This window comes from Dama dama, chromosome 8, assembly GCF_033118175.1.
Source record: "Dama dama isolate Ldn47 chromosome 8, ASM3311817v1, whole genome shotgun sequence".
Lineage (NCBI taxonomy): Eukaryota > Metazoa > Chordata > Mammalia > Artiodactyla > Cervidae > Dama > Dama dama.
The window spans coordinates 17,833,075-17,860,705 of record NC_083688.1 but is presented as its reverse complement, the minus strand read 5'-3'; the positions used below and the strand labels follow the sequence as shown (position 1 = coordinate 17,860,705).

The window sequence follows — 27,631 nt, the reverse complement described above, 5'->3', positions numbered from 1 at the left end:
TTTGGAAAACTCAGCAGTGGCCACAGGACTGGAAAAGGTCAGTTTTCATTCTAAACCCAAAGAAAGGCAATGCCAAAGAATGCTCAAACTACAACACAATCGCACTCTTTCACATGTCAGCAAGGTAAAGCTCAAATCCTTCAAGCTAGGCTTCAGCAGTACATGAACCGAGAACTTTCAGATGTATAAGCTGGATTTACAAAAGGCAAAGGAACCAGAAATCAAATTACCAACATCTGTTAGATCACAGAAAAATCAAAGGAATTAAAAAAAAATACATCTACTTCTGCTTCATTGACTATGCCAAAGCCTTTGACTGTGTAGATCACAACAAACTGTGGAAAATCCTTGAAGAGATGGGAATACCAGATCAACTTACCTCTCTCCTAAGAAATCTGTATGCAGATCAAGATGCAACAGTTAGAACCTTACATGGAACAACAGACTGGTTCAAAATTGGGAAAAGAGTACGTCAAGGCTGTATATTGTCACCCTGCTTATTTAACTTATATGCAGAGTACATCATTTGAAATGCCAGGCTGGATGAATTACAAGCTGGAATCAAGATTGCTGGGAGAAATATCAACAACCTCAGATATGCAGATGATGCCACTCTAATGGCAGAGAGCAAAGAGAAACTAAAGAGCCTCTTGATGAGGGTAAATGAGGAGAGTCAAAAAGCTGGCTTAAAACTCAACATTCAAAAAACTAAGATCATGGTATCAGGTCCCATCACTTCATGGCAAATAGCAGGGGAAAATGTGGAAACAGTGACAGACTATTTTCTTGGGCTCCAAAATCACTGTAGACGGTGACTGCAGCCATGAAATTAAAAAACAGTTGCTTTTCGGAAGGAGAGCTATGCAAACCTAGATTGTGTATTCAAAAGCACAGATAACCCTTTGCTAACAAAGGTCCACTTAGTCAAAGCTGTAATTTTTCCAGCAGTCATATACGAATATGAGAGTTGGTCCAAAAAGAAGGCTGAGCTAATTTTTCCAGTAGTCATATACAAATATGAGAGTTGGATCATAAAGAAGGCCGAGTGCTGAAGAATTGATGCTTTCAAATTGTGGTGCTGGAGAAGACTCTTGAGAGTCCTGTGAACAGCAAAGTGATCAAAACAGTCAATCCTAAAGGAAATTAACCTTGAATATTCACTGGAAGGACTGATTCTGAAGCTGAAGCTCAATACTTTGGCCACCTGATACAAAGAACTGACTCATTGGTCTTTGCTCTCTTCCTCTCCGTATCAGGGAGATACAATGAGGGCTCCACCCTCTTACAATGAGGGCTCCACCCTCATGACTTAATCTAACCATAATCACCTCCCAAAGGCTCCACTTCCAGATACCATTTATTGGGGGTGAGGATTTCAACATATAAATTTGGGATGGGAGGGACAAACATTCAGTCCCTAGTAGTCAACCATCATCACCATCATCACCACCATCATCATTACCATCACCTCCATCACTACCACCACAATCCCATCACCATCACTACCATCATCACTATCATCACCTCCATCACCACCACCACAATCACCACCATCACTACCACTATTATCACCACCATCATTATCATCACCTCCATCACCACCACCATCATCACTATCACCACCACCACCACCACCACCACCATCATCATCATCACCACCATCATTATTACCACCACCTCCATCACCACCACCACAATCACCATCACCACCACTACCATCATCCCTATCATCACCTCCATCACCACCACCACAATCGCTGTCACCATCACTACCATTGTTACCACCATCAACACTATCATCACCACCACCACCACCACCATCATCATCACCACCATCATTATTATCACCTCCATCACCAATACCAACATCACGATCATCCCCATCATCACTATCATCAAGAGCACTATTTGACAAACAACATCTATTTAAAGTTGGGTCCTGAATGAAACTTAGACTTATGTAGGTTTGACGAAAAGGCTCTGGGAAAGGAGGTCCCTTGAGAAAATAGCAAATCCAAGATGCAAGCAAGAAGGTCATTTAGAGAGTCCCCTAACTCAGCACCTTAATGCTGAGTTTGAAATAAATTCAGCATATTTAAACTAAACTTTGAAATAAATTTTGATTTAATTATTGCTACTTTTAAAAATTATAGTTAGAATTTTAAGGTTTAATGCTTAACATTAAACATTATGTTAAACCTTAACATTTAAGGTTTAATGTCTAAATAAAAGTACATTCATAATAATATAATTTATGTTATCTGCCATTTTGAATAATTCATGAGCAAGTTCTTCTTTAAAAAGCTAAGCTCTAAGTATATATATGTATATATATAAATATATATGTATCTATTGTAACTATAAGCATATATATATATATATGAGTAAATAAATGGGGCTATGGCTACAATTCATAGGATTAAAAGACGTCTTTTTAAAAAGTATAACCAGCCACTAATAGAAATAAAATTTAAAAGTCCTTTTCAAATTATAAAATCCCTTTTTGAAGCAAAATTTACAACTGAGCCTGTCAAATCTCTTCATGTGCCTATTTTTGACATTAAGTAATGTCCATGTAGCAAAAAAAAAAAAGAAAATTCTCATTGCATATGAAATGGACACTTTTTTTTTTTCTTTTAAATATTTGTTACTTATTTGGCTGCTTTGAGTCTAGTTACAGCACATGGCATCTTCAGTTGTGGCGAGCATCATACTTCTCTCTAGCAGCGCACGGGCTTAGTTGCCCCATGGCATGTAGGATCTTACTTCCCTGACCAGGGCCTGAACCCATGTCCCCTGCATTGGAAGGCAGATTTTTAACCCTGGACAACCAGGGAAGTCTCTGGACACATTTTTTAATGGCAATTCCTGAATACCCACTGGTAGAGCATGAAAATTAATTTGTGCTTTCCTTTGAAATTTTGTTGACTCACAGAATGTACAACTGAAATTCTTCATTTATTTAATCTCTTTTTCAACATCTATCTGATCACCTTTTCATAATCAGAATTGTATCGCTTAATCTTCCATTAGTACACCTTCAACCCATCAGATACTAGTAAATCAATTGCTAAATTACTGTAGAATTCATATACAATTGTCCACCATGTCCAGTTATTAATACCCAATGAATGCCTCCTGATTAATGACATTACCATGAATGCCAGAATAGTTAATCACTTCTCTGTGTTGATGTGAGAGTAATGGGAGATTATAAATGCACAGCTAATTGGGCTACAGATGACTTTATAATATTAGGGAATCAGGGGATCAGGCCTTCAGAGGAGCTAAAATGAAAAGCTGTTGATTGACATGTTTACCTTCTTGGCTGTTGTGAACATGATCTTTCAATTGCCTTTGCTCTAAGACTTCTCTTTGCTCCATTTCGATTCAAAATCCCACATGTAAGTGGCCACTGACAAGACGATCCTGTAACTTCAAGGTCATATGGAAGACATGGCGACCTGAATTTACAAGTGTTTGGTGAGATTTCTAATTTGAGATGCACTGGCTTCTTGAATTATGCATAATAACTTCATGTTTCTGTGCAGGTATTTATTGCACTAAAAATAGAATGAGCCAGTGTGTTTCAATGATGCCCCAGTGATGTGCCATGATTGGAAGGGGAAAAAAAAGGGCGGGGGGTGGGGGAAGGTATGCAGAGGCTGACTCCAATTCAGCCTGTTTGGCTGGACTATTTCTGGCTCCTATTAGTGTTCTCATCATAAGAAGAGTCACACCCTCTGTCCTCAGGATACTCAGAGGCAGTCTTCTGTACCTGCTCCACTTTCAGGAGCTCCAGGAAGGTCTCCATAACTAGGGCCCTCTCCTATCTGGCTCATAAACCCATGGAATCAGAATTATCTACAGACTTTATTTAATAAACTGTTATGTTGCCTCCACCCTGACCCAGGGAAGCCGAATCTCTGGGGATGTGGCCACAGATGCCTGCGGATTTACTACCTGCCAGGTATGGAAGCTGCTGTCTTAAGAAGGACTTCTTTCATGCCAAATTAATGTGCATGAATTACAATAGGGACCTTACACGGGATGAAAGTATTTATCAGCTCCTTTGATTCAATGACTCCTTACTGCCACTAGGATCTTCATGTGGCCTCTACAGCCCAGCATGGGAAGCTCTCTGATCAGCTTCCCTCTCTACCACGTCTCCCCCTATCTTGCCCTTGCTGCCTGAGCTCCAGTTTCGTGGCTTTGCTGCAGTTCCTCTGAGGCTATGCATTCTTTCCAGCCACAGAGCCTTTGTACATGTGGTTCCAGCTTTCTGCCTGGAAGGGTGTCCCACTGTCTTGTCAACTGCTGTTGTTTAATCACTACGTCATGTCCTCCTGTTTGTGACGCCATGGACTGTAGCCCACCAGGCTCCTCTGCTCCATGGGATTCTTCCATTTTCTTCTCCAGGGGATCTTCCCAACCCAGGGATCAAACCCGAGTCTCCTGCATCTCCTGCACTGGCAGGCGGATTCTCAACCACTGAGCCACCAGGGAAGCCTTGTTAATATCTCAAACTAATCATCTTTTTTCCAGGTAGTGATCCCCACTGCCCTAAGGTGAGGTAAGCTACAGTCAAAGCACAGTGAGCTTATCAGAGTTGCCATTCCCTATTTATTTGTAGAATTACTTCTTTATTACCTGTCATCCCATTAGCACATAAAAGTGACAAGAGCTGATATTTTTGTTCATTGCTCCATTGCCAGTGCCAAGAAGGTAGTTAAATCAGTCAGTGCTCAGTAAACATTTGGGGGCAAAAGAAGGAGGTGGAAAGAACAAGCAGCAAGCTTGTTGTGATGCCTGCAAATACCGGACACAGGAGAGACAAAGGACGAAAGAGGAACAAAGAGAAGAAAGCAAGGAGTGATCACAGTGACCCGGGCCAGCTTCCCTGATCTCCTGCTTTAGCTCACAGCCTCCATGGATGCAGTCATCAATAACAGCACTGACCCTGGAGCTAAGTGGCTTTAACCTCACCCAGGAGTTGCGTGAACACAGAGCCCCAGACCAATGTAGGCAGTCAGCCTCACGATAAGCCATGCCCTGCTCCAGACTACAAACAATACCTTCAATCCCGCTTTGGGGGCTGACAAAGAAAGAATGAATTATAGGCTGTCCTTGTTGCCAATCAACGCTCTCCCAAAATTAAATTCCTTAGTTCAATGTGACCATCAGCTCAGTGGGCTAATAAGGGTTTCCTTTATCTGTCCCAGAGCAGATTTTACTTATGCTTCAGTCTTTACAAAAGTCCTGGGAATACTATCTGATTATCAATTCTGTCTCCAGCAGTTAAGGTAGCAAATTAAAAATTCTCTCCATCTCTCTTACAACCTTTACCATTTGAAATCCCAGTCTGACTGTGTTTGGACAGCCTGCTTTCACTACTGGAAAATCTAACAGGAATCACAGTGTGTATGGCAGAAGTCCAACAGAAAACAAAAGGGACCTTTGTGCGTCTGTTCCCATTCGAAACAAAGAGAGAATGATCGAACCAGTCACGAGGGCCTCTGTCTTCTCTGAGCTGCCATTTCTGATGCTAATTGTAGGCCCAATTGGTTAAGGAGCTGCCTGCCACTGAGGAGATCAGGCTCCCCAGAGTGAAATTCAAGCTTTGGAATCAGGCCCGTTTGTAGAAGCCAATTACACTTTCGCATTCTAAAGGGTATGCTTCTTAAAATAAAGACTATCACCTTAATACAAAATTAATTCATCAATTTGCTGTTGGTTTTCAATTCATGAACATGATGTACTATATTCTCCATATAAACACTAGCATTATTTCCAGCTCTAAAAATTCAGTTTCTTTCTTAACTAATGGCTCACTTTTGTGTCTCCCTACATGCTCCCTGTCACATGTTCCAAGCTGTACCCTTTATAAAAGGGTACCACTTATCAAGTCCTTTATGTGCATATACATATCTGTGTGTCTCTGTATTTGCAGATCTATGTACAGATATGCATCTGTGTATGGCAACCCACTCCAGTTTGCTTGCCTGGAAAATTCCATGGACAGAGGAGCCAGGCAGCCTACAGTCCACTAGGTCTCAAAAAGTCGGACATAACTGAGCACGCACACTATTTATACACCATTTAGACATATGAGCATCCCTGTGTATGCACATGCAACTTTGTATTATAAGAAACATACATGTCATTGTGTATAAGACTACAAGGCACATACGGGTCTTGTACATACACATGTGCAACCATGTGCGCATCTATGTGTGATGGATGGACATAAGGCTGTCTGCATCTACATTTCTCAACAACGTATTCTGGACTTCCCTGATGACTCAAGGGTTAAGAAACCGCTTGTAAATGCCGGGGACACGGATTGAATCCTTGATCTGGGGAGATCAACTAAGTCAGATCAACTAAGCCCGGAGCAACTAAGCCAGTGCATCACAAGTACTGAGTCTGTGTGCTGCAACTACTGAAGCCCGTGAGCCCTAGAGCCTGTGCTTATAGCAAGAGAAGCTGCCGCAATGAGAAGGCACCGCAATGAGAAGCCTGCCATCCGCAGCTAAAGAAAAGTCAGTGTAGCAAGGAAGATCCAGCACAGCCAAAAATAAATTTAAAAAAGATATCACTAAGCACTCCAAAAAAAAATGTATTCTATAGAGTAAGATGACATACACAAAGTCTAAAACAAGCCCAAACCAAATGTTTCCGAGGGTCATCATCCCCTTGCAGGATATCCATCTGATTAAATCTCTAGGACAGCTGATTTCGAGCCTTCGTTTTCACCACCAAAAGCTACACCACAGATCTCACCATGTAATCTCACCACCATTGTCAAGACCTGCACTTCTGCTGAAAAACTTGGGTCACCACTGCCTATAAGATAAATATAAACCTCTTAGCACAGTGCAACCCACTTTACGGTCTAGCTTCTACCGCCTATCCTTTTCCTACGTTTCCACAGTTTATGTTTTCAAGATTTTTTTGCTGTGGGCCATTTTTAAAGTCTTTATTGAATTTGTCACAATATTGCTTCCGTTTTATGTCTGTTTTTATGTTTCAGTTTTTCGATGTGGGGCCTTAGCTTCCCAACCAGGGACTGAGTCTGTACCCCTTGCACTGGGAGGTGAAACCTTAGCCCCTGGACCAACGCCCCATTGTTTATTTACTGAAATCCGCTGCTCCAGACACATTGATCCATTATTCTGAGGCATACGCATCCTCCCTCCCACATCACTGCTCACACCACTCCTCTTAACTGAACGTCTTTCCCTCTCAAACCGATACTGGAGTTCAAGACCGAGTTTGAGATAATACCTCAGGTCTAAAGGTGAACTTTTCCCTCGGTAATGACTCTCCATTCCGAAATCACGCAGCCCTTACACAGATGATACAATCCATCCGATATTTAATATGTTGAATACAATTCTTTGTCTTCTCATTTACCACTTTATGTGCAGCATCGTTTCAAACCATTAATATCTAACAGGGGAAAGAACCGCTTATTATATTTACAATCTTGCTCTTACACCACTTCTCACGGGGAAGGACTCTTACTTCTTGGATCAGTTCTCAGGCAAGTTCTTTGTAGTGAGAACCTAGATAATGGGCCAGACAGAGAGAAATAAAAGCAAACCACCAACAGAGAGGTTACACTGATACACAAAATCAAGAGCTGCAATAACAGGAAGAGAAAGGAAGGAAAAGCCTAGAAGACCGGATGGTGGGCTGAGATTTTGGGAAGTAAACACTGAAAGTGGGAGAGAGATTTCACAAACCAAGTGCCAAACACACTGGAAACTATTAAGAGAGCAGTGAGGGGGAGATAAGATTGATAAGATTTTTACGGCACAATAGAAATGTATTTTCCCCACTCTTATTCACATGCCCTCAAAAAGATGAATGAAGATTTTAAGTGCTCTTAATTCATGTTTTGGCTGCTGGACTGTGTTTATTTGAATGTGACTCTATGAACAAGATTGAGCCACAGGACGACAAGATTTATCTTGGTTACATAATGAGTATGGCGCATGTCCTGCCTGACTGGAGGCTAAAGCCCCTCAAAGACAGGACTTGGGATCTTCTATATCTTTGCATTCACAGTCCTGAACACTGTGTCCTACACATGGTAACTGATCAACAAATAGTTGTTGATGATAAACAGGTCTGTGGATGGATGAGCAGGTGAAACAGATGCTGCATTTTAACATGGTCACGTCCCAAAGGCTGTCATTTGTTATTAGTGATGTAGCCAGACAGTATTAGTCAGTGTATTTATTTAAGGAGATTTTCCATTTGTCTACCAAGCAAATATAACTTTTGTAGGTCAAACTCACAATTACAGCATTAAAACAGGACAGCCAAGAGAGCATTGTGCTTGTTAAGGATGCATGCGAATACCAAAAATATCATGGCATTCAACACCCAAATGTCAGACAGCATTAGAGAGGAAAAGGCAAGAGCATCTTTCTGAAATGCAGCCCTAATTATTTACATTCCTCACCAAAGACCAGACAACTTTCTCCAGTTGACATGCCCTACTTTGGTCCACTTACTTGCTGCTTTTAGGCTTTACCCAAGATCTTTGTGAAAAATAACTACAACCTTTGTGTCAAGGTTGTAATGATCATCTCTAAAGCATCACTGGTAGGTTTCTGAATATATGCCTTTTCTGGAAAACCCTCTGTCCTCGTCTCAGGGAAGAACTGTGACTTCTTAAAAAGTCCATGATAGAAGAACTTAACTCTGTGCCTCCAGGACATTGAAATCGGAAAGCAAAATGATTTAAGAGAAGGAGATGGAAATGGAATCAGGGGTTGCAGTCTTACAGGTTTTTTTGTTTTTTGTTGTTTTTTTTTTCAGTGACAGTTGCACGTTTTAAATGTACTTTTTTTTTAACTGGCAATTAAATGAGAGAAATGTCACTAGAATTTGACAACGTGACTGTGACCACGAGAGCAGCAACCACATGTTCATCCCCATCCTCTTGTCCCCATTTTACTTTTACTCCGCTGTGAAAACTCAGTGATCTAATGAAACCATTCTATTTACCATACTTTGAGGTATAAATGCAATATTGTAATGAAACCATTTTAAAAATCTTCTGCTTAAAGAGATCATACCATCCTTTTTCTGTAGGAAACTGTAGTGGTCACTTTTGTCCTCGAGGAGATCCCTAAATGTTTCAGACTGCTAAGGTTGCTGCTCAGTTATATGTAAATTTCCAGCCGGGTCGAGTTAAAAGCATCTGGTCAAAAGTTGATGGAACTGCAAGGTGCAATTCCAAAAATAAACTGGCTATCACGAATGAAAACTGGAAGAACATTAAGAACAAATGGATAATATATTTCAATTTGTCATTAAAATGTGCAAATTCACTGATCCAATAGATTTCATACCTGGAAATGTAACCCAAATAGATCACAAGAAAAGATAACAAAGATGAAGTTATCATGATGTGTGAAATTCTGTTTAACAAGGCAAAAGAAAGGAAGAAAAGAAGGAGGTAATGGCTTAATAATAGTGTATTGATTAAATCATAGAGCATCAATTCAGTGGAACACTATATAGTCATTAAGAATACTAGGTTTATATTTATTAACACAAAAGAATGCCAATGATACATGAAGTGGGAAAAAAAGGCAATAACCAGACAGCACAGGAATGTGTTCTGTTTCTAAAAAAGCATCTTACGTACATGCCCACAATGCCATATAAGGAAAATATCTGGAAGGAAATGCCACAAAATGTAAACACTGGTTGTCAGTGGGGGGATGGGGGATTACAGAAAGTACCTTTCAGTGTTTCTTATTCTTGCATGCATTATTTTTATAACAAGAAAGAGACAATAGAAGCTTGTTTTATTTTCTAAAGGAGAGTAAACTGGAAAATTGCATTCTGGTGAGGAAAAAACCATACTCCTTTGGGTTTATTTATTTAGCCTTGATAACCAGTCTCTTTCTCTCTCTTTTTCTCCCCTCTCCTCCCCCCTCCCTCCTCTTTTCCTCCTTCTTCCTTCCTCTCTCCCTTCCTACTTGCTTAGAAAGAAGAAACAGAAGAGATGCTATGGAGGAGCAGGGAGTTGGCTGTAAAAAAGGCCACAGAAGAATTTACTTTCTCAGTTGAAATTTACACTGAGAGAAACTAGGGAAATCTTTCAATGGTAAACTGGCAAAGCCCTGAGAAAGTCTGTCTTTAAAATAAACAGGGAAAAAAATTTTTTTAATATTTTAATCAAATTCAGTGGATAAGATGTGGGTTAAAATTCACTAGCACCGGTTAAGAAAAAAAGTATTATCTTCCATACTTAACAGGAAGTTCCCAGTGGTCTGGTGGCTAAGACTCCTTCTTCTACTTCTACTGCATGGGGTGAAGGTTCAATCCCTGGTCAGGGAACTAAGATCCTGCATGCTGTCGGGACCCGCCCCGGCCCCTGGGCCATGGACAACGTACAGGCGTCAGAGCAATGCTCTCCTTTCTTTTTGGAAGCAAAACAAAGGAAAACCTTGCGAACAGAAACTAAAGATTTAAAATTTTAAATGACCAAAAGTAAACAAAAAAAACAACAACAATCACTAGTATCAATTAAGTAAAAAGGCATTTCTTTCCAAAGTTAACAAGAAGTTCTTAAAAATATAAAAGTAATTTGTATTACTCAATGTTTCAAAATTAATCTGCAAGTAAAATGCACTATCTTTAATTTTTAAATAAAGGACTGAGAGAGAAGAAGAGAAAATAAGGAAGGCAGAATGGGAAGGCAGAGAGAGGGAGAGTTTATGGTTATAAAGACATACCTTGAGTTTGCTTCTGAAAATCAAACAAACCCCCTCCTCCCACTTAAGGCATCAGGCTCACATAATAGGCAAATTACTTGCATCATCCCCTTTTTTACTTATTTTTTATTGAGGTGTAATTGACATACAATAGTACATCAGTTTCAGGGGTACAACAAAGTGATCTGGTATTTGTATTATTACAGAAAGCTCAGCACAATGTCAAGTTAATATCCATCACCATCCATAGTTACAAATGTTTTTTTCTTGTAAAGAAAAATTTTAAGATCTACTCTCTTAGAAACTTTCAAACATGCAATACAGTATTATTAACTACAGTTAGCATGCTGTGCATGGTATCATCAACTTTACTTATTTTATAACTGGAAGTCCATACCTTTTGACCCCCTTCATCCATTTCACACACTATCCATGCCCCACCCACTATCTCTGGCAACCACCAACCTATTCTCCATAGGCCAGAAATCTGCCTTTCTAGGAAGCCTGATTCCAGGGGCTGTCTTGAAGGGTAGGAGAAATGTCTCATTCATCTTCACTCACCTGCCCCAATTCCACTACAGTCTGATTAACCAGTACTCAATGGGCCCCAGTGGGTATTATACTGTTAACTTTAGGGACCATGTGTATTTATAATAGAGTGTTTTTTTTTTTTTTAAATGTCTTGGTTTATCACCACAATCAGTAAGTACCAATAAAGAAATGATGCTTACCATGACAATATTGGGGAAGATGGCAGAGCACTGTGGTTCAAAGCTAACTAACAACCAAAAATCCTAACAGTCATTACCAATTATAAAAAGAATAATCTTGATTATTAATAATACTGAAATGTGACTTCAATTTGAGTAAAACTTAAATTGAACAGATATCTCCTAACTAGGTCAATGTGAGCTATAAAAATTTTATCTAAATTATGCTGATCAGGAGAGACTTAGACTTCTGCCTTTATCCTCTTTCAACTATTGCCTTTATTCGAACATTCCCAAGTTTCTCCCCCCTGTAACAGGGAGTTCAATAGATCGTATTCAACTGTGGCTTTAAAATGACCATGAAAAGGTGAAATATTTGCATTTTCTTTGTTAAATCTTAACCTTTTAGCAAAAGAAGACGTTAATGATCCTACAGCTGGTACCCTTTCCAAACTTTCTTTGACAGTGTTACCCTTGGTCCCCAGGGTAAGACATCTTAAAGGACAGGGTGCAAAATGTAGCATTCCCAAAAGAATGATGAAAAGTTTTTCTTTCTTTCTTTATTCTTCATTTGATCCTCCACTTTTAATGTAATAAAGGGGGGTAAAGTTTAAGTGTCACAGAGGTGGGCTGTGAAACCTAAAAGAAATCTTAAGATTGGCACTTGCAACTGGAAATTTTCCTCATGTGGCATTCACTGAGCAGAATAACTGTTACATATGAACAAAGTGTAGGGGATTCCCAGGTGGCTCAGGGGTACAGAATCTGCCTGCAATGCAGGAGACACAGATTCAATCCTTGGGTTGGGAAGATCCCCCAGACAGGACATGGCAACCCACTCCAATATTCTTGCCTGGGAAATCCCATGGACTGAGGGACCTGGCAGGCTACAGTCCCTGGGATCACAAAGAGTTGGTTGACTTTGCAACTCTTTGCGACAAATGAACAAAATGTAATCACTCAGGTGACCATGTGACCGTCATGGTGCAAGGAGCAGTGACATGGTACCTTCTCTCTAGACATGTATAGTCTGATTAAAGATACAAAATCAACATACCAAAAAAAAATCTAAAAGGACAGGGAGCAATTTAGACACTGATTTGTGTGATGCTGGCCGCAAAGTTGATTATCAAAGGGGTGGGTGAAATTTAAGTGGTTGAAAAGCAATGATTTCATAAAGGAGTTAGAAGAAGGGAAAGAAGACAGGGCTGAGAAAAAAAACAATGCCAGCTACCCAGAGAGAGAAATAAATGGTAAACTTGCAGGATTGGAGTGCCAAAGAATTGATGCTTTTGAACTATGATGTTGGAGAAGACTCTTGAGAGTCCCTAGGACTGCAAGGAGATCCAACCAGTCAATCCTAAAGGAAGTCAGTCCTGAATATTCTTTGGAAGGACTGATGCTGAAGCTGAAACTCCAATACTTTGGCCACCTGATGCGAAGAACTGACTCATTGGAAAAGACTCTGATGCTGGGAAAGATTGAAGACAGGAGGAGAAGGGGATGACAGAGGATGAGATGGTTGGATGGCATCACTGACTCCATGAACATGAGTTTGAGTAAAGCTCCAGGAGTTGGTGATGGACAGGGAAGCCTGGTGTGCTGCAGTCCATGGGGTTTCAAAGAGTTGGACACAACTGAGTGACTGAACTGACTGACTGAACTGAATATCTGGAAAGGGTAACCAGTAATTCCAACCACAAGATGCAGAAGGGGGAAAAGACAGCCCCATTCCAGGCTGGCATCAGCACACAAGAGCTAGGGGTGGTGCAGGCAGAACCGCTCCAGGTTTCAGAAAGACAGGATCCAGACCACAAGATGAGGGCCTACTATGGGCAGAGAAGCTGGACAGCATGACAGCCCTGAAAGGGAACTAGAGACAGTGGGGCCTTAGATCTGCAAGAAATTAGATGTTACAAACATCTCTCCTCAAAGCTAGAGGAAGTTCAATACTTGTGGACTTAGGAAGATTCCAGCTCAATGTACAGCCAAGGGGCCAGGGACCTCAGAGCCCTGTGTTTGGATGGTATGATGTGTACACCATCCATCTCCACCAATAAGAGCTCATAAAATATTGTAAGTTTGTTGGAGGATGACCTGGAGACTGAGTCTTCATGTAACTAAGCAGGTCTGGAGAATGCAGGTTCTGACACTATGAGGATGAAAGTTTTGAAAACTAGTCAGGCAGAAACCTGGGTACAAGAAAATGAGTTAAGACATTCTGGAGAATCAACCCTGCTTTGCTGATTCAGAACTAGGATGCAGATACCTATCCTCACACTAATGGTCTTAAAATATATCATACTCAATTAAGATACCATTAAGGTCTAGTATGGAATATTCTAAAATTTTAAGTGCCCCAATCAGTACCTTATTTCTTTATATCTTTATTTAGTCTATTAATATAAGATCTGAAAACACATACCATTGCAGAAAACACACACCATTAAATGCGCTGTACTTAGTTGCTCAGTTGTGTCCAACTCTTTGCAACCCCGTGGACTGTAGCCCATGACGCTTCTCTGTCCATGGGGATTCTCCGGGTAAGAATACCGTAGCATGGGTTGCCAAGCTCTCCTGCAGGGGATCTTCCCTATCCAGGGCTTAAACCCAGATCTCCCGCATTGCAGGTGGATTCTTTACCATCTAAGCCACCAGGGAAGCTCATACCATTAAATCAGTTCAGTTCAGTCACTCAGTCGTGTCTAACTCTTTGCAACCCCATGGACTGCAGCACACCAGGCTTCCCTGTCCATCACCAACTCCGGGAGCTTGCTCAACTCATGTCCATTGAGTTGGTGATACCATACAACCATCTTATCCTCTTTTGTCCCCTTCTCCTGCTGCCTTCATCATTAACATTGGCCACTATGCAAGGCTTCAGAGTGCTTCAACTGAATTATGATGTTTTAAAAAATCTCCTGTCCCTACTTTTCTATTCAAAAAGTTTCCCCTTTGAATACTGCCCACCACCCTTATGCCAACTAGTGTAGTCCTCATGGAATCCCCTGATTTTTGAGAACACTTTTGCCCAAATCCCTCTTTTCATCAAATTTATGGTATGAGACACTCAACTCCAGCTAAACTATTTTGAACTTACATTTTAAAGGACAAATCTTATAGGAACAGTGTACCTAGAAGGGAGGGTAGAGAGAGAGCTCAAGAGTAAAAAAATAGAGCTTTAGTAAAAGCTTCTAAGAGACTTCCTGAAAAATCATGTCAAAGACTAGACTTTCTTTACCTGTTGAGGATAAATAGAGAACCCAGGACATAAATTCACCCCTTTGAGCACTTAACTTTATGTGTTTTTGTTCACGTTTAAGAAGCAGTTAGAGGAGTAGATGGGATTTTCCAAGGTTCTATTATGGGCCTGTTGAAATTAAAGCCTATTTCCATTTGTACTGACCATTAGTCAATTTTTAGCACTGTTATTAAGTTATCTTAATTACACAGACTCCTGTGCCATTAAATTGTCACCCACTGCCCTTTGCACAGCCATGAATAATCTTCTGCCTGCTCGCCACAAACCCTGCTCCCATCCTCCTAGGAGAGTTAGCTGCTCCTTAGTCTTTGACACACCCCTTGTCCCCTCCTTTGATGCCCCTTGAACTCAGAGACCACACCTAAATCAACTTCTTATTTACAGATGAGCACAGGGCCTGAGTGCAGATGTGTGGTAGTTTGAACATTCTTTGGCATTTCACATGCTAGGAAAGTAATGCTCAAAATTCTCCAAGCCAGGCTTCAACAGTACATGTCCCGAGAACTTCCAGATGTTCAAGCTGGATTTAGAAAAGGCAAAGAACCAGAGACCAACTTGCCAACATCTGCTGGATCAGAGAAAAGGCAAGAGAACTCCAGAAAAACATCTACTTCTGCTTCATTGACCATGCCTTTCCCTGTGTGGATCACAACAAACTATGGAAGATTCTAAGTGAGATGGGAATACCAGACCACTTTACCTGTCTCCTGAGAAACCTATATGCATGTCAAGAAGCTGAAGCTGAAGCTCCAATCCTTTTGTCACCTGATGTGAAGAGTCAACTCATTAGAAAAGACCCTGATACTGGGAAAGATTGAAGGCAGGAGGAGAAGGGGAGGAGAGAGGACAAGATGGTTGGATGGCATCACTGATTCAATGGACATGAGTTTGAGCAAGCTCCAGAAATGGTGAAGGACAGGGAAGCCAGGTGTTCTGCAGTCTATAGGGTACCAAAGAGTCAGGCATGACTGAGTGATTGAACAACATCAACAACAGTGCCTGAGAAATAAGGCATGAAATGCAGATTTTCAAAACATAAGGAAGTATTTCCCACAGCTCTGCTGCTTACAAATGTAAATAAATAAAACTAGGTTAATTCCCTGATATGGAGACTTGAGAAGTAGATAAATCCATCAAAAGAAACATCACTGAATGAGTAGAGAATGTTGAAAATGTACACACTGTCACATGATCACGCACACAGCTTAAAGTTGTTGCTGTTATTGTTTTGGTCATTAAGAGATGTCTGACTCTTTTCCTACTCCGTGAACTGTAGCCTGCCAGGCTCTTCTGTCCATGGGATTCCCCAGGCAACAATACTGGAGTGGGTTGCCATTTCCTTCTCCAGGGTATCTTCCTGACTTAGGATCAAACTCATGTCTCCTGCATTGGCATGTAGGTTCTTCACCACTGAGCCACCTGAGATGCCCACAACAGCTTAAAGAGTTGGTTCTAAAGGAGACACAGATGTCTCTGGGAATCTAATGAAGTTTGAGCTTTCTCCTAAGAAGGCTGCACAAATACACAAAAGTCTACAGTGCATTTTAAGAGCTTCCTGGGCTCCGTGAAGTGACCTTTGACCCCCACAACTACTGTAAAACAAGGGGCCAACTGAGCCCAAACTAGGAACTTCCACCTATGAATAACAGCATCCATCCATTGATGCATACTGAAAATTTCATTTTTTAAAAAAACACACCAGAATAAACAGACTACAAAAGACTGTATCTCCAAGGAAGCATCATGATGTCACTGAAAACAAATGTAGCTGGTAAGTCCATGAAGATTTAAACCACTGGGGCTGTGAAGGTCTACTGTACCAAAGCCATCTTATTACCTCAATAAAAGTCTCAACCCTCATTTTACCTGCTCAAGTACTGAGTTATTTCTTCTTATTTTTCAAGAGAAGAAAATCAATAAAATGCACTGCTTTACAAACTGTCATTTTGCAAGACCAGAATCTTTTTTAACTGGAAATACAGACTCAAGGAAACATAAAGCATTTTACAGCTCCCAGGTGGCACAAAAGGGTCGTGGGCAGACTGGGATAATTTCTAATCAAGTTATGATGACAGTTACAAAGATCTGGAAGTCACTGATTTCCAGGGTTCTGTGGTTAATCTGTTATCAAGTGCAAGCTCACAGAAGAGATGAGGTCCAGCTGACCAAGAAGATGGCAGACTAATGTCTCAAAATAACCATCTTATCGAGGTCTGGATGCCAGTTTGTTTGTTTGTTTGTTTGTTTGTTTTGTAGATCAGAGATTGGGGGAGGTGGAGTGGAGATAAGCAAGCAAAGTAAAAAGGCCATTAACCTTGTAAGTATGTCCTAGAGTGACAAGGCTCAGGCAGGGGATGTGTTAGTTTCTTCCGTAGTTAGTTAGTTAGTTAGTTAGTACCCATCCACAGACGGACAGTGTCCTGAACAAAGGCACTTCAGTTTAACAGGCAGGCAGAGGGGCAGGGTTCTCTGAGGCAGGTCATTATGTATGATTATAATAACAAAAACAACAGAAAGCAACTCAAAGAAAGTTTCAACATGGAGTCAGAACTGGCTTCTCCCTGCAACAAATCTATTAGCTATAATCCTAAAAAAGTGATCCCAGCTCCTAAAAGGACAGCACTATTCCTTCCTTTGTAAAGTTCAAATGGATCGAAAGTTATAAGAGCAGGATTTTTTGTAAATTATAAATAATATACCATTGGTCTAGATAAAACAGAAATGCATTTCCTTTTAAAATATAAATTAGAGATAAAAATATACTAAAAACTGTAAGAATGAGTGGTCCAAATGTGGTAAAAGTGATGAAAAAAATTGTAGGTAATGAGCAGGAAAAGATAATGAGGAAAGTGAAAAAATGTAAATATAACCAGCTAGACCACTGAAAAGAAAAGAAAGAGCAGAGAGAGGATGAGCTGGAGGGAAAGAAAAATAAACTCAATGAAGAAAAAAGAAATAAAATATCAGATCGAGGAGGCAACAAATACACACCATAAAAGAAAAAAGTAAGAGGGGAAAAAGCAGGGTTTCTCTCAGCAAATGGGTCGATAAGAAGCATCAGTAAAGCACACATGCCCTGCTGGCTTTTCTGATCAGAAAGAAAAATAACTATGAGGATATTCTGGAGTCATCTGTGTGTCTGAAGGAATTTGTAAGAGTTCACAGAGATTTGAGATTTGGGAGTCCATGTGGAGTAGAACTTCAGCTGGCTGTTTTTCTCCTGTACAGATCCAAGTGAGGAGAGTTTAAATGAGGTTTTCTTTCTTTCTTTCTTGTTGGCCAAGCTTCACAGCTTGTGCAATTTTAGTTCCCGGACCAAGGATCAAACCCCAAGCCCATCACAGTGACAGCGTGGAGTCCTGAACCACCAGGGAATTCTCTAACAGACAGATCTGGCCATCTGAGGAGCAGAGAGGATGGGAGGATGGGAGAGGCTCAGGTGGGGAAGGCAGTAGGTGACTGGAGCAGAGGTCCATTGAGTGTATGTTACTTGCTCAGTCATGTCCGACTCTTTGCAACCCGTGGACTCTAGCCCGCCAGGCTCCTCTGTCCATGGGATTTTCCAGGCAAGAATACTGGAGTGGGTTGCCATTTCCGCTTCCAGGGAATCTTCCCCATCCAGGAATCAAACTTGGGTCTCCTGCATTGGCAGGCAGATTCTTTACTATCCAAGCCACCAGGGAAGCCCCCATTGAGTATAATTGGGGGGAAACATGCTTGAGGACAGGTGACAAAAGGAAATAAAAGCTTAGAGAAGGAGTCCAATGGGGCTTTCACCCTCAGGAAATGGAGACCTCCAACAGCATTCCAACCCAGAGAGATCATCCATCTCTCCTGAAATCATCCATCAAGGCAATGTCTGTAAGCAACAGCAAGTAATACAAAACCGAAGAGAGACCTTACATCAGACAGGCAAGCCACAACTGCATTTCATGGAAATGCACCCAGAACAATGCATCGTTCCTACCTGGTAATCCAGAGTGCTGGGTGAATGAATCCTCACAGAGCTAACAGTACCTCAGATGCCTCCCGGGAAGCAGAAGATGCTAAACAAAGTCAATTTAGTTCTTTAGCCCATGTGCTGTGTTAGTCATGTCCGACTCTTTGCGACCCCATGGACTGTAACACCAGGCTCCTCTGTCCATGGGATTCTCCAGGCAAGAATACTGGAGCAGGTGGCCATTCCTATTCTCATTCCCGAAGCAGGTATTGAACCCGGGTCTCCTGCACTGCTGGCAAGCTTTATAGTCTGAGCCACCAGAGATGCCCCTTTTGCCCAAAAACATTGCCTAGAGCAAATAAGATATTTGGAAAAGACACATTTAGGGAAAACAGAAGGGATAATTAAGAAGAAGGTGGAAGAGCTGAAGTTGGGTGGACCGCACAGGAGCAAAGGGGCAGGTACGCTGAGGCCCAGAGGGAAGAGCTCCCCGTTGTGTTGCAGTGTTAAGTCACCTCTTTCTTTCCAGAAAACAGTATAAATATTCATAAGGTCATGGTAATGGAGGAGAACTGGAAGAAATTAAAAGGAGTAGCACTGAAAAGGTCAGAGATAAATACATTCTCATCATTGGAATGTGTAGAATGTGAGGCTCTCAGTGACAAACTTTAGAAAAGAACATCTATGGAAAGCTGGTAATAGCAACCAAGTTTGTCTCTCAAAGACACAAAAGGGGCTCCTCTGCTATGTCGCAGAGAAATATTAAAACGCGTTGGAACCTCAGTTATGGACAGGAATCTACCGGGAGTGAGGGAAAGAAGGCGGTTCCGGAGACGGCCTTGTTTCTTTCTAGGAAGAAGCAGCAGAGACTAAACACAGCATCACAGCTCTGCAACTGGCCTCTCCCTTCCACGGGCAAGTTCTCCTCCACCTGCAGTGGCGTCACTTCATTCATCCGTCGAACGAATGCCATTGTATCCTTCAATATCGTTTTTTGGTTCTAAGCTAAAATGTATTCATACCTACAGAGTCTAGTATTGTAAAAAAAAAAATAGTAATTATTATAAGAAATTGCTTTTTAAAAAATTAAACCCTCAAAAAGAAAGTTAATAACATGTCAATGTAGAAAGCAGAAGGCTTCCACAATGATTACAAAAGCTAAATCTTGTTTCTTTAAGACAAAAAGAATCTGTAAAAGAAGTAGCTGGCGATGTGTAGGTGTCACCAAATTCTCATTGAGGAAGCCGACGTTTTCTCCCAGAAGGAGCTTGTGAAACAAGACTGCTACCTTTAGAAAGAGTAACACTAAAAGCCACACAAAATAGGAAGCTCTAGTTAGGAAATTTAAAAAGATATCAGATCACAAAAATTTTCAAAATGGAAAATAATGATTTGGAGAAATAAAGGATCAAAATCATGGTCTCCTCATCATAATCTATATAAGTTTTGAGAAAAAATTCCTTACCTGAGTTATCAATATGTTAAATTAATTTTTTGGAAATTTCTCCTCTAAGGAAGATTTCAACCAAAGGCATGTTTTCCTGTGAAATTTTCCACTAGCAAATGGAACACAAATTATGCTAGAGTTCATAAAATTCCTTGTATCTCAAAAGAATAAATTAATATTAACATTGGAAAATCTTTCTCTATTAATATTTATCCCTACTCCCAATATCAGTCTAAATCACAGTTATGTTACAACTCAAAGTAATAGAAAATGTAAGATAACATTTCAAGTGTATATATTTTGGCAAAATTAATGATATTTTAAAGAGTAGTAACAACTCATACATTTTCTTGAAAGAGCTCCATGTCATAGAACAGGCTAATCTACTAAAACAAAAAACAAAAAAAAAACTTTACAAGCTTAATATAAAATAAAATTGAAACTACACATCAAAATATACAAACCATTTCCTCTTAAATACATTGCTACAACAGACATGGACGCAAATAATAGTTACTTGCATCAGGGAGTAAAATTGAGATTTGACTGTTGACAACACTTCATTACATACTTTCATATAATCTACTATCCATTTAATAGCCAAAAATGGGTCCAAAGTTGATTACTGTCCCTCTTTCACCAGCATGTACACTCCCAAACTGATTTCTTTTTTACCTTCTCTCCATCCAATAAAATCCCTGCCCCTACCCCAGTTAGATTTCCAAAGATTAGGAAATGACCTTATCATCAGAGAAGGATCCAACACAAAATAACACTACAAATTATATGAGTTGAGCATTTTATTTTCCCAGTTTATCTTCATTATATTTGCATCAAACACATCTCTTGGAGAATGCATCTTAATGTTTCTATTTAGTTTAGCAAAATATTTAGTATACCTCCAAAAACAATAGTGAAATTAACCAAAATCATCCCTGACATTTGTAATTTATACTTTCACACCCATTTTCATTAAACCTTTTCAACACCCCTGCAAGACAGGTGCTGCCTCTGCCCTCTGGCTCCCCCATCCTCCAGGCGAGGATTGTTGGAGTTTGCAACTGGACAGGACAGGGTACCAAAAGCAGGATGCAGCAGCCACGTGGGTGGGCTGGACTGGGATGGGAAGAGGCTAAACTTGAGCTTGTGTCTTTGAGTGGCAGCTGTAGGATGGCACATGTCTGAATAAAGTCAGGATGCTATTGGCATGCTAAGGGGCTGGACCTCAAGTCCCATCCCTGGGATGAAGACAACTGGCAGGACACAGTCAGAAGGCTAAGCCAGGGGAAGTCTTGTGTGAACTGCCCAAGTGTAGTCCTTGAAGGGGCAGGAGGTACGAGGGATAGAGGGGGTCAGGAAGAATCACACTTTCTGAAGGCCATTGCTCCTCCAGGACAGAGGAATCTAAAATCGGCTAGCTGGACAAGTGGCAGTTTAGAGAAGGGTAAATGACAGATTTAACCATGTTCAAGAAAATGTGAAAATTCAGAAGGGACCCACGGAGGAAGGTGGTGTAGGTAAGAGGGACCCCCAAAGAAACTTGGGATTCCTCCGAGTTATTCTGGGTCAGAGGCTCAGATGCGATCAAGTGTGTGCTTAGGTGCTGAGCCCCCGGCTCTGGGTCGGGCCAATATCAAGTGACAACCAAGCTTCCTCTGAGACACTGACATTCAATGCCTCAAGTTGCCCACAATTCCAGGAGAAAGTAGGCTGAAGAGTCAAAAACAAAGCCGAGACTCAGAGCATTGAACGCCAATGACCACACACCAAGGATGCTCTGGTCAGTGTTGGGATACAGTCACCAGATTCCAGAGCCAACAGTTTTCCCATTTTGAGCCACAGTGGAAATTACATCTCAGAAGCCAATTTAGATTATATGTGAAACCTCACCTAAAATGGAGAAAATTATGCTGAGGGCTGGAATTCAGATTATCTGGGCAAAATTCCCTACACACTGTCTCTAACACACCAAACTGAGATGGAGTTGAAGCCCACGCAGTTTTAGATACAAGATATCCACAACTCACCAATGAAGTGATTCTGCCCCAAGGCAAGCATCTCCTCCAAGAGAACAAGGCCCCCAGGAGCCTGCAGGAGGGTCACACTCCGTCCATCGATGAGGGAGCACTGCTGAAATCCCGTGGCTGTGACCTTCCACAGCAAAATCAGCGAGGCAGTGGCGTCTTGCCGAATTCTGAAAACGAGAACAAGGTCAATGGAAACTCCCTTTCAGAAAAATTCATCTTTGAACCAAGCCATCAGGTTAAAACTAAAATTAAAGATGATGCATACCTCCATAAAAGTATCAAGAAATGGATGACATGATCTTCTAAACAGGCGTCTGCTTTATGTGGACTCATGACAATCAATTTCCATGCTGTTAGAAACACCCATCTCCCACTTGATCAAAAATATAGCACAAAATCACTAATAGGTAACTCTAGGTCATAATTTTCATCAATAATAAAAGGGTCTGTTGGATTTAGAGACAACTTCTTCCATGCATGTGTGTTAGTCACTCGCTCATGTCCGACTCTTTGTGACCCCATGGACTACATCACACCAGGCTGCTCTATTCATGGAATTCTCCAGACAAGAATACCAGAGGGTGTAGCCATTCCCTTCTCCAGGGGATCTTCCCGACCCAGGGATTGAACTCTGCATTGCAGGCGGATTCTTTACCATCTGGGCCACCAGGGAAGCCCAACTTCTTCCATATCCACATGATAGAGAGTTCTGCTAGAATTTATTATACATGTGTAACACATCCCCAAACCACCTGTGTTTGTGAAATAAGTGAAAGTGTGTCACCTCCCATGCTTCAGGCCGCCCCTGGTTTTTCCTTGTTTTCAGGATAAAATCGAAAGAATGAGATGCCCTAACAGACGAACCCACCCGGCCTCCATGTCTCTCAGTCTCGGATCGTGCAGCTCCACCCTTGCCATCCACGCAGTGGCCACAAGGAGCTACTGTGTCTTCCCCCAGGACGTCCTATCCCCACTGTGTCTTGCCCCCACCCCACTGGGAACCTGTCACTCTTCAAGGCCTACCCCACTAGCACCCCTCCTCCAGGACCTTCCCCTCTCTTCCCAGCACTGCTACCTGTCGCTCCCTCCTCTGTGCTGCTGGGGAAGCAGGTCACAGTGCACAGATCTGATCCCTCCTCACCCAGAGCAGAGCTCCTGGCTTGCAGCAGGGGTCTCAATAAAGGGTCAATAAACGATCAGATTCATGAATAAATGAAAGCGTTAAGGGGCTAGCAACCCTCCCACGTGAATCCACCACCCAGAGATCATGCTTCACTTCCATCTTACTCAGCTTGGGTCACTGCTATTTCTAACTCTGCAGCCTCAGGCTCTTGGGAATTTCAGATTTGTTGTGGGGGCAGTGGCGGGTGGAGAGGAAGGCAGCATTTAAAAGCACAGATCAGAAGTTTTCCAAAAGGCTTATGCAAGTAAAGCAACATGACCCAGACAAGGAAGAACTGGGGCATGGTTTCATAAACATAAAGGAAACCAATGATTTCCCTGAAACCAGCTCTGGACGGTGGGGTTTCTGTCTTCGGTAGGAGCAACAGAACACTTAGGACAGGGGTCCCCCTACTGGTAGAACTCGGAGCTGCTCCCAGGCCTCACCCTCCTCCCTGCCAGCCGTCTTCCCTGTGTCCATCCTGGCTCTTCCCCACCAGGTGACTTCAAGGTGGGGGCAGGGGATACAGGGGTAATGGAACAAAGTCCCTCGCCCAAACATTTTTAGAGACTCCTTTGTTTAGAAGGCAAGGTGTACAAAAATGACCCTGCGTGGTCCAAGTGAAGAGTGCCCACTGCCCTCTTAAAACGGAGTCACCGCAGTATCCTGGTTAACCTGGGCCAGGTCCTCCCCCTCCCAAAGTCCCACCCTCTCTTCTAACGTCCTTAAGACTAGACAGCAAGTGCCTATTTGGGTACATGAGGGGTAGCTTCCCTGGGAGCTCAGCTGGTAAAGAATCCACCTGCAATGTAGGAGGCCCAGGTTCGATTCCTGATTTGGGAAGATCCCCTGGAGAAAGGGAAAGGCTACCCACTCCAGTATTCTTGGGTTTCCCTGGTGGCTCAGACGGTAAAGAATTTGCCTGCAATGTGGGAGACCTGGGTTCGATCCCTGGGTTGGAAGATCCCCTGGAGGAGGGCATGGCAATCCACTCCAGTGTTCTTACCTGGAGAATCCCCGTGGACAGAGAAGCCTGGTAGGCTACAGTCTATGGGGCCGCAGAGAGTCAGACATGGCAGAGCGACTAAGCACAGCCCAGGGTGGGGAGCTGTCAGACAGGTCAGGGGTGCTCCATGCAGCCTCCACCCCCGCTCCCCAGCAATGCCCAGCACCTGGTACCCCCACAGGTACTGTCAACACCACTTCCCTTTGCCTCCTCCTCACCCCCTGCAGTGACAACAAGCAGTATGTAATTTGAAGGAGCATAAATTTAAACCACAACAAAACACGCATCTCACCTGCTTGTTTTTAAAGAGATAATTGCAATGCTTGGATGTTAAATGTGGGGTAAATCATGCATATGAATTTCACCCATGGTCCACTAAAATCTGAAGAAGCCAAAGAATCTGGGAAGCAAAAGTCATTGAAGAAGCAAAGGGTCTGGCTCTAGACCTTAGCTAAGGCTCCTGGGTTTCTTATCTCCCACCTAACTCATCCCACCCAGCATCCCTGGAGTCTCCTCTGAAATCGGCTCTGAAATCTAGATCCTAAGGGACACAGGCCTCATCTACATATGGAATTCCATTCCTGGTTCCCACTGGGCTGACCCATTACAGGCCAGTTATGTGAACAGACACCACCCAGGCAGCCAGAGAATCAATGGTGACCACGTTCCACTGGGAGTTTTCTTACTTGACCGAGGTGTTCTGTGGGACTTCAAAGGATACCAGACGGCCCCCTGCAGAGCTGTTGGCACTGGCATTCCCACAGGCAATGTCTGGAACCACCTGGAGGGGGAAAAAAAAGGCACCACAAAAAAGACAGGTTATTAGGGTTAATCATGGGGCAAGACCATATTAGAAAGCAAAACCCCACGGGCCGCCTCCACTCCATTCTTTGGATGATGCTGGGGATCGTGACTGGAGAAGCCAAGTGAAATCTTACAAACGCTAACCACAGTGAAAGCTTTGCCATCTGAGTTTGTGAAACACAAAAGCTTTGCTGAGAGCAGTCTGCAAATTCCCAGGATGACTACACTGCTAATAGGATGTTACAGGGAAGGGTGGGAGATTGGCCCTCTTCTCTCTTTCAGCCTGCAAGCAATCACGGGCCTCTGCTTTCTGCTCAGTCTGGGGGATAATGAGGGACTAAATGCTTAGAGAACAAGGAGATGGCCTTAGAGGAGTAGCTTCCACATCGTGGGTAGAAATCCGAAAGACTAGAAGAACAAGCCTTCCAGAGAGCCATAGACAGGACGTGTCTGGTCCAAATGACCCTGCTCAGTTCACAGGTGGATGTGGGAGAACATGCTGAGGCCAGGTAGCTGGGAGCTGCCCTTTTCCGTCCCCTGTGGACCAGACCTTCATTTTTAAGTGACGTGTTCTGGAAAGCATTATACTGACGTGCATTTAAGAAAATGAGCTTGAGGGGGGAATTGTGCTCATCAGGAAGCATATTGCTAATACTTGAGCTGTGTCCAGTGACGGGCTTCTGACCCGTTCATTCACTTATTCCTCATGCTGTGATCTGTGCTCATCCCCCGAGAGTTGGAATAAAAGGGTATTAAAAGCATTTGTCATCACCGAATTAACAGAGGACAATACAGAAATGCTCAGCACTTTCACTCCACTCCCAGCATGCACAACTTATTGTCCAGAAATATAATCACATGTTCCTCTGGCACCTGTAACTTGCTTATTGAACGGCCTAAGAGATAACAGCATGACAGGAAGGTGAGGCATTTCTTTTTTACATTTACCAACCGCAGGAGAGCATGGTTGGCGGGGGAAATTTTAATGGTTGGCTGGGGAGAAATTGTCTTTAAGGGACAGTTCCTTGATAAACATAGGACCAAACCTAGTTCACATTCAAGAAGTGAGTCATTCAGCAAAGTCCTAACTTCAAAGCCTCGATTGTAAGTTTGAAATCAGAACAAGTTCACAGTTTTTTAGGCAGCATAAAAATACTGCCCTTCACTGAAAAAATAAATAAATAAATAAAAGAAAAAAAAAAAAAAATACTGCCCTTCAGCCTGAATGGGCCTTCAAAAATTGGTGGCAATGAAGAAAAAGTGGGTCAATTGGTTAGAATTACCTAGGAACATAAAACAAGAAATGCTGCCTTACTTTTTTATAACCATAATCAAAATTTCTGGACATATTCGTTGGCTCTAAAAATGCTATACAAAGATCTATGTGGGCTTTTTTTTTCTGGTAAGCTAAAAGCCTGTCATAACATACAACCACAGGTCTATACTGATAAGGAATACTATGTGGAATGGAATTTCACTTTATTGGTGTTAACTCAAACCCACGATTTCCGTTTGTCCAACTTCAATTCTTCTAGCTAGCAAACTTATATTTTATGTCAGCTTTTAAAGGTCTGCTGGAAAATCCTCAGCATGAGACTTCAGATGGGCTTGAAGGTACAATAAGCCAAACCCAGACCAGAGAAGACTCAACGAACAGAATCTGCTGTTGCCAAAATGAATCAAATTTGGAAATTTCATTCTTAAATGCACTGCCAAAATATTTTAAAAATCAATAATACGTTTTTTTTCTAAATCCCACTGAAGTGCTGCAAGTTATCAACAATAGAATCTAAACAATGACAAACTAAAACTGAAGCATAAAATTCCATGGAGGAAAATTAGGTCAGTAATTGAGGGTCTATAATATGTTCATTGATAATACTCTTCATTGAGCTGCCTGTCCCAAATCTAAGATTATCTCACATATGTGGATATCATTTCAGAAAATAATTTCATTCATTTTGTTCCTTGTTATCTCTTCTTATGCTCATAAAACAATCAAAATTGGCATGTCTTATTTACACAACCAAGAGAGAGAGATTTCCTACACAGAAAGGCAGACGGGGAAAAAGTATGGCATCTTTTGTTCAATGTGTAACTTAAAGGCTTTCGATTTTTATAGCTGATATTAGAACCACTGGAATGATTTTAACCGTACTGGTTTCTTACATGTGCACTTAATGTTCTCACCTCCACTTGATCCCATTTCATTTCTACAACTTTCTGGCCCGTTTTCGGCTGCCACGTCGGCAGGGTGATGGTTGCCCGAGAGCGCGGCAGCAGGATCTCGGGCTCCTGGGTGGCGGGGACAGGCTGAAGCTGCCTGGGTGCCGTGGACTCGGTCCAGCCAGAGGCGGGGACGCTGGAAAGTGCCTGTTCACAGTTTGGACCTTCGTAGCCTTCATTGCAAATGCAGACGTAGCCATCGCTGCCGCTGCGGCTGCAGTTGCCATGGTGACACGGGTTGCTGGCGCAAGGATCTGCAACAAGCTGAAATGAAACCATAAATGGGTCAATTATTCCCTCATAAG

The 27,631-nt window shown here is 42.0% G+C and overlaps 1 protein-coding gene across 1 annotated transcript in view; it reads right to left on the bottom strand.

The window, feature by feature from the left end:
• The window catches only part of DNER (delta/notch like EGF repeat containing), a 382,981-nt gene that overhangs the window by 201,080 nt on the left and 154,270 nt on the right, over positions 1-27,631 (bottom strand). Inside the window, exons 2-4 of the mRNA XM_061147964.1 lie at positions 27,291-27,590; positions 24,983-25,077; positions 22,129-22,295 (exon numbers count right to left, since the gene is read on the bottom strand). Of these exons, the coding sequence (XP_061003947.1) occupies positions 22,129-22,295; positions 24,983-25,077; positions 27,291-27,590 (562 nt within the window). The remainder of the gene's footprint in view (positions 1-22,128; positions 22,296-24,982; positions 25,078-27,290; positions 27,591-27,631) is intronic.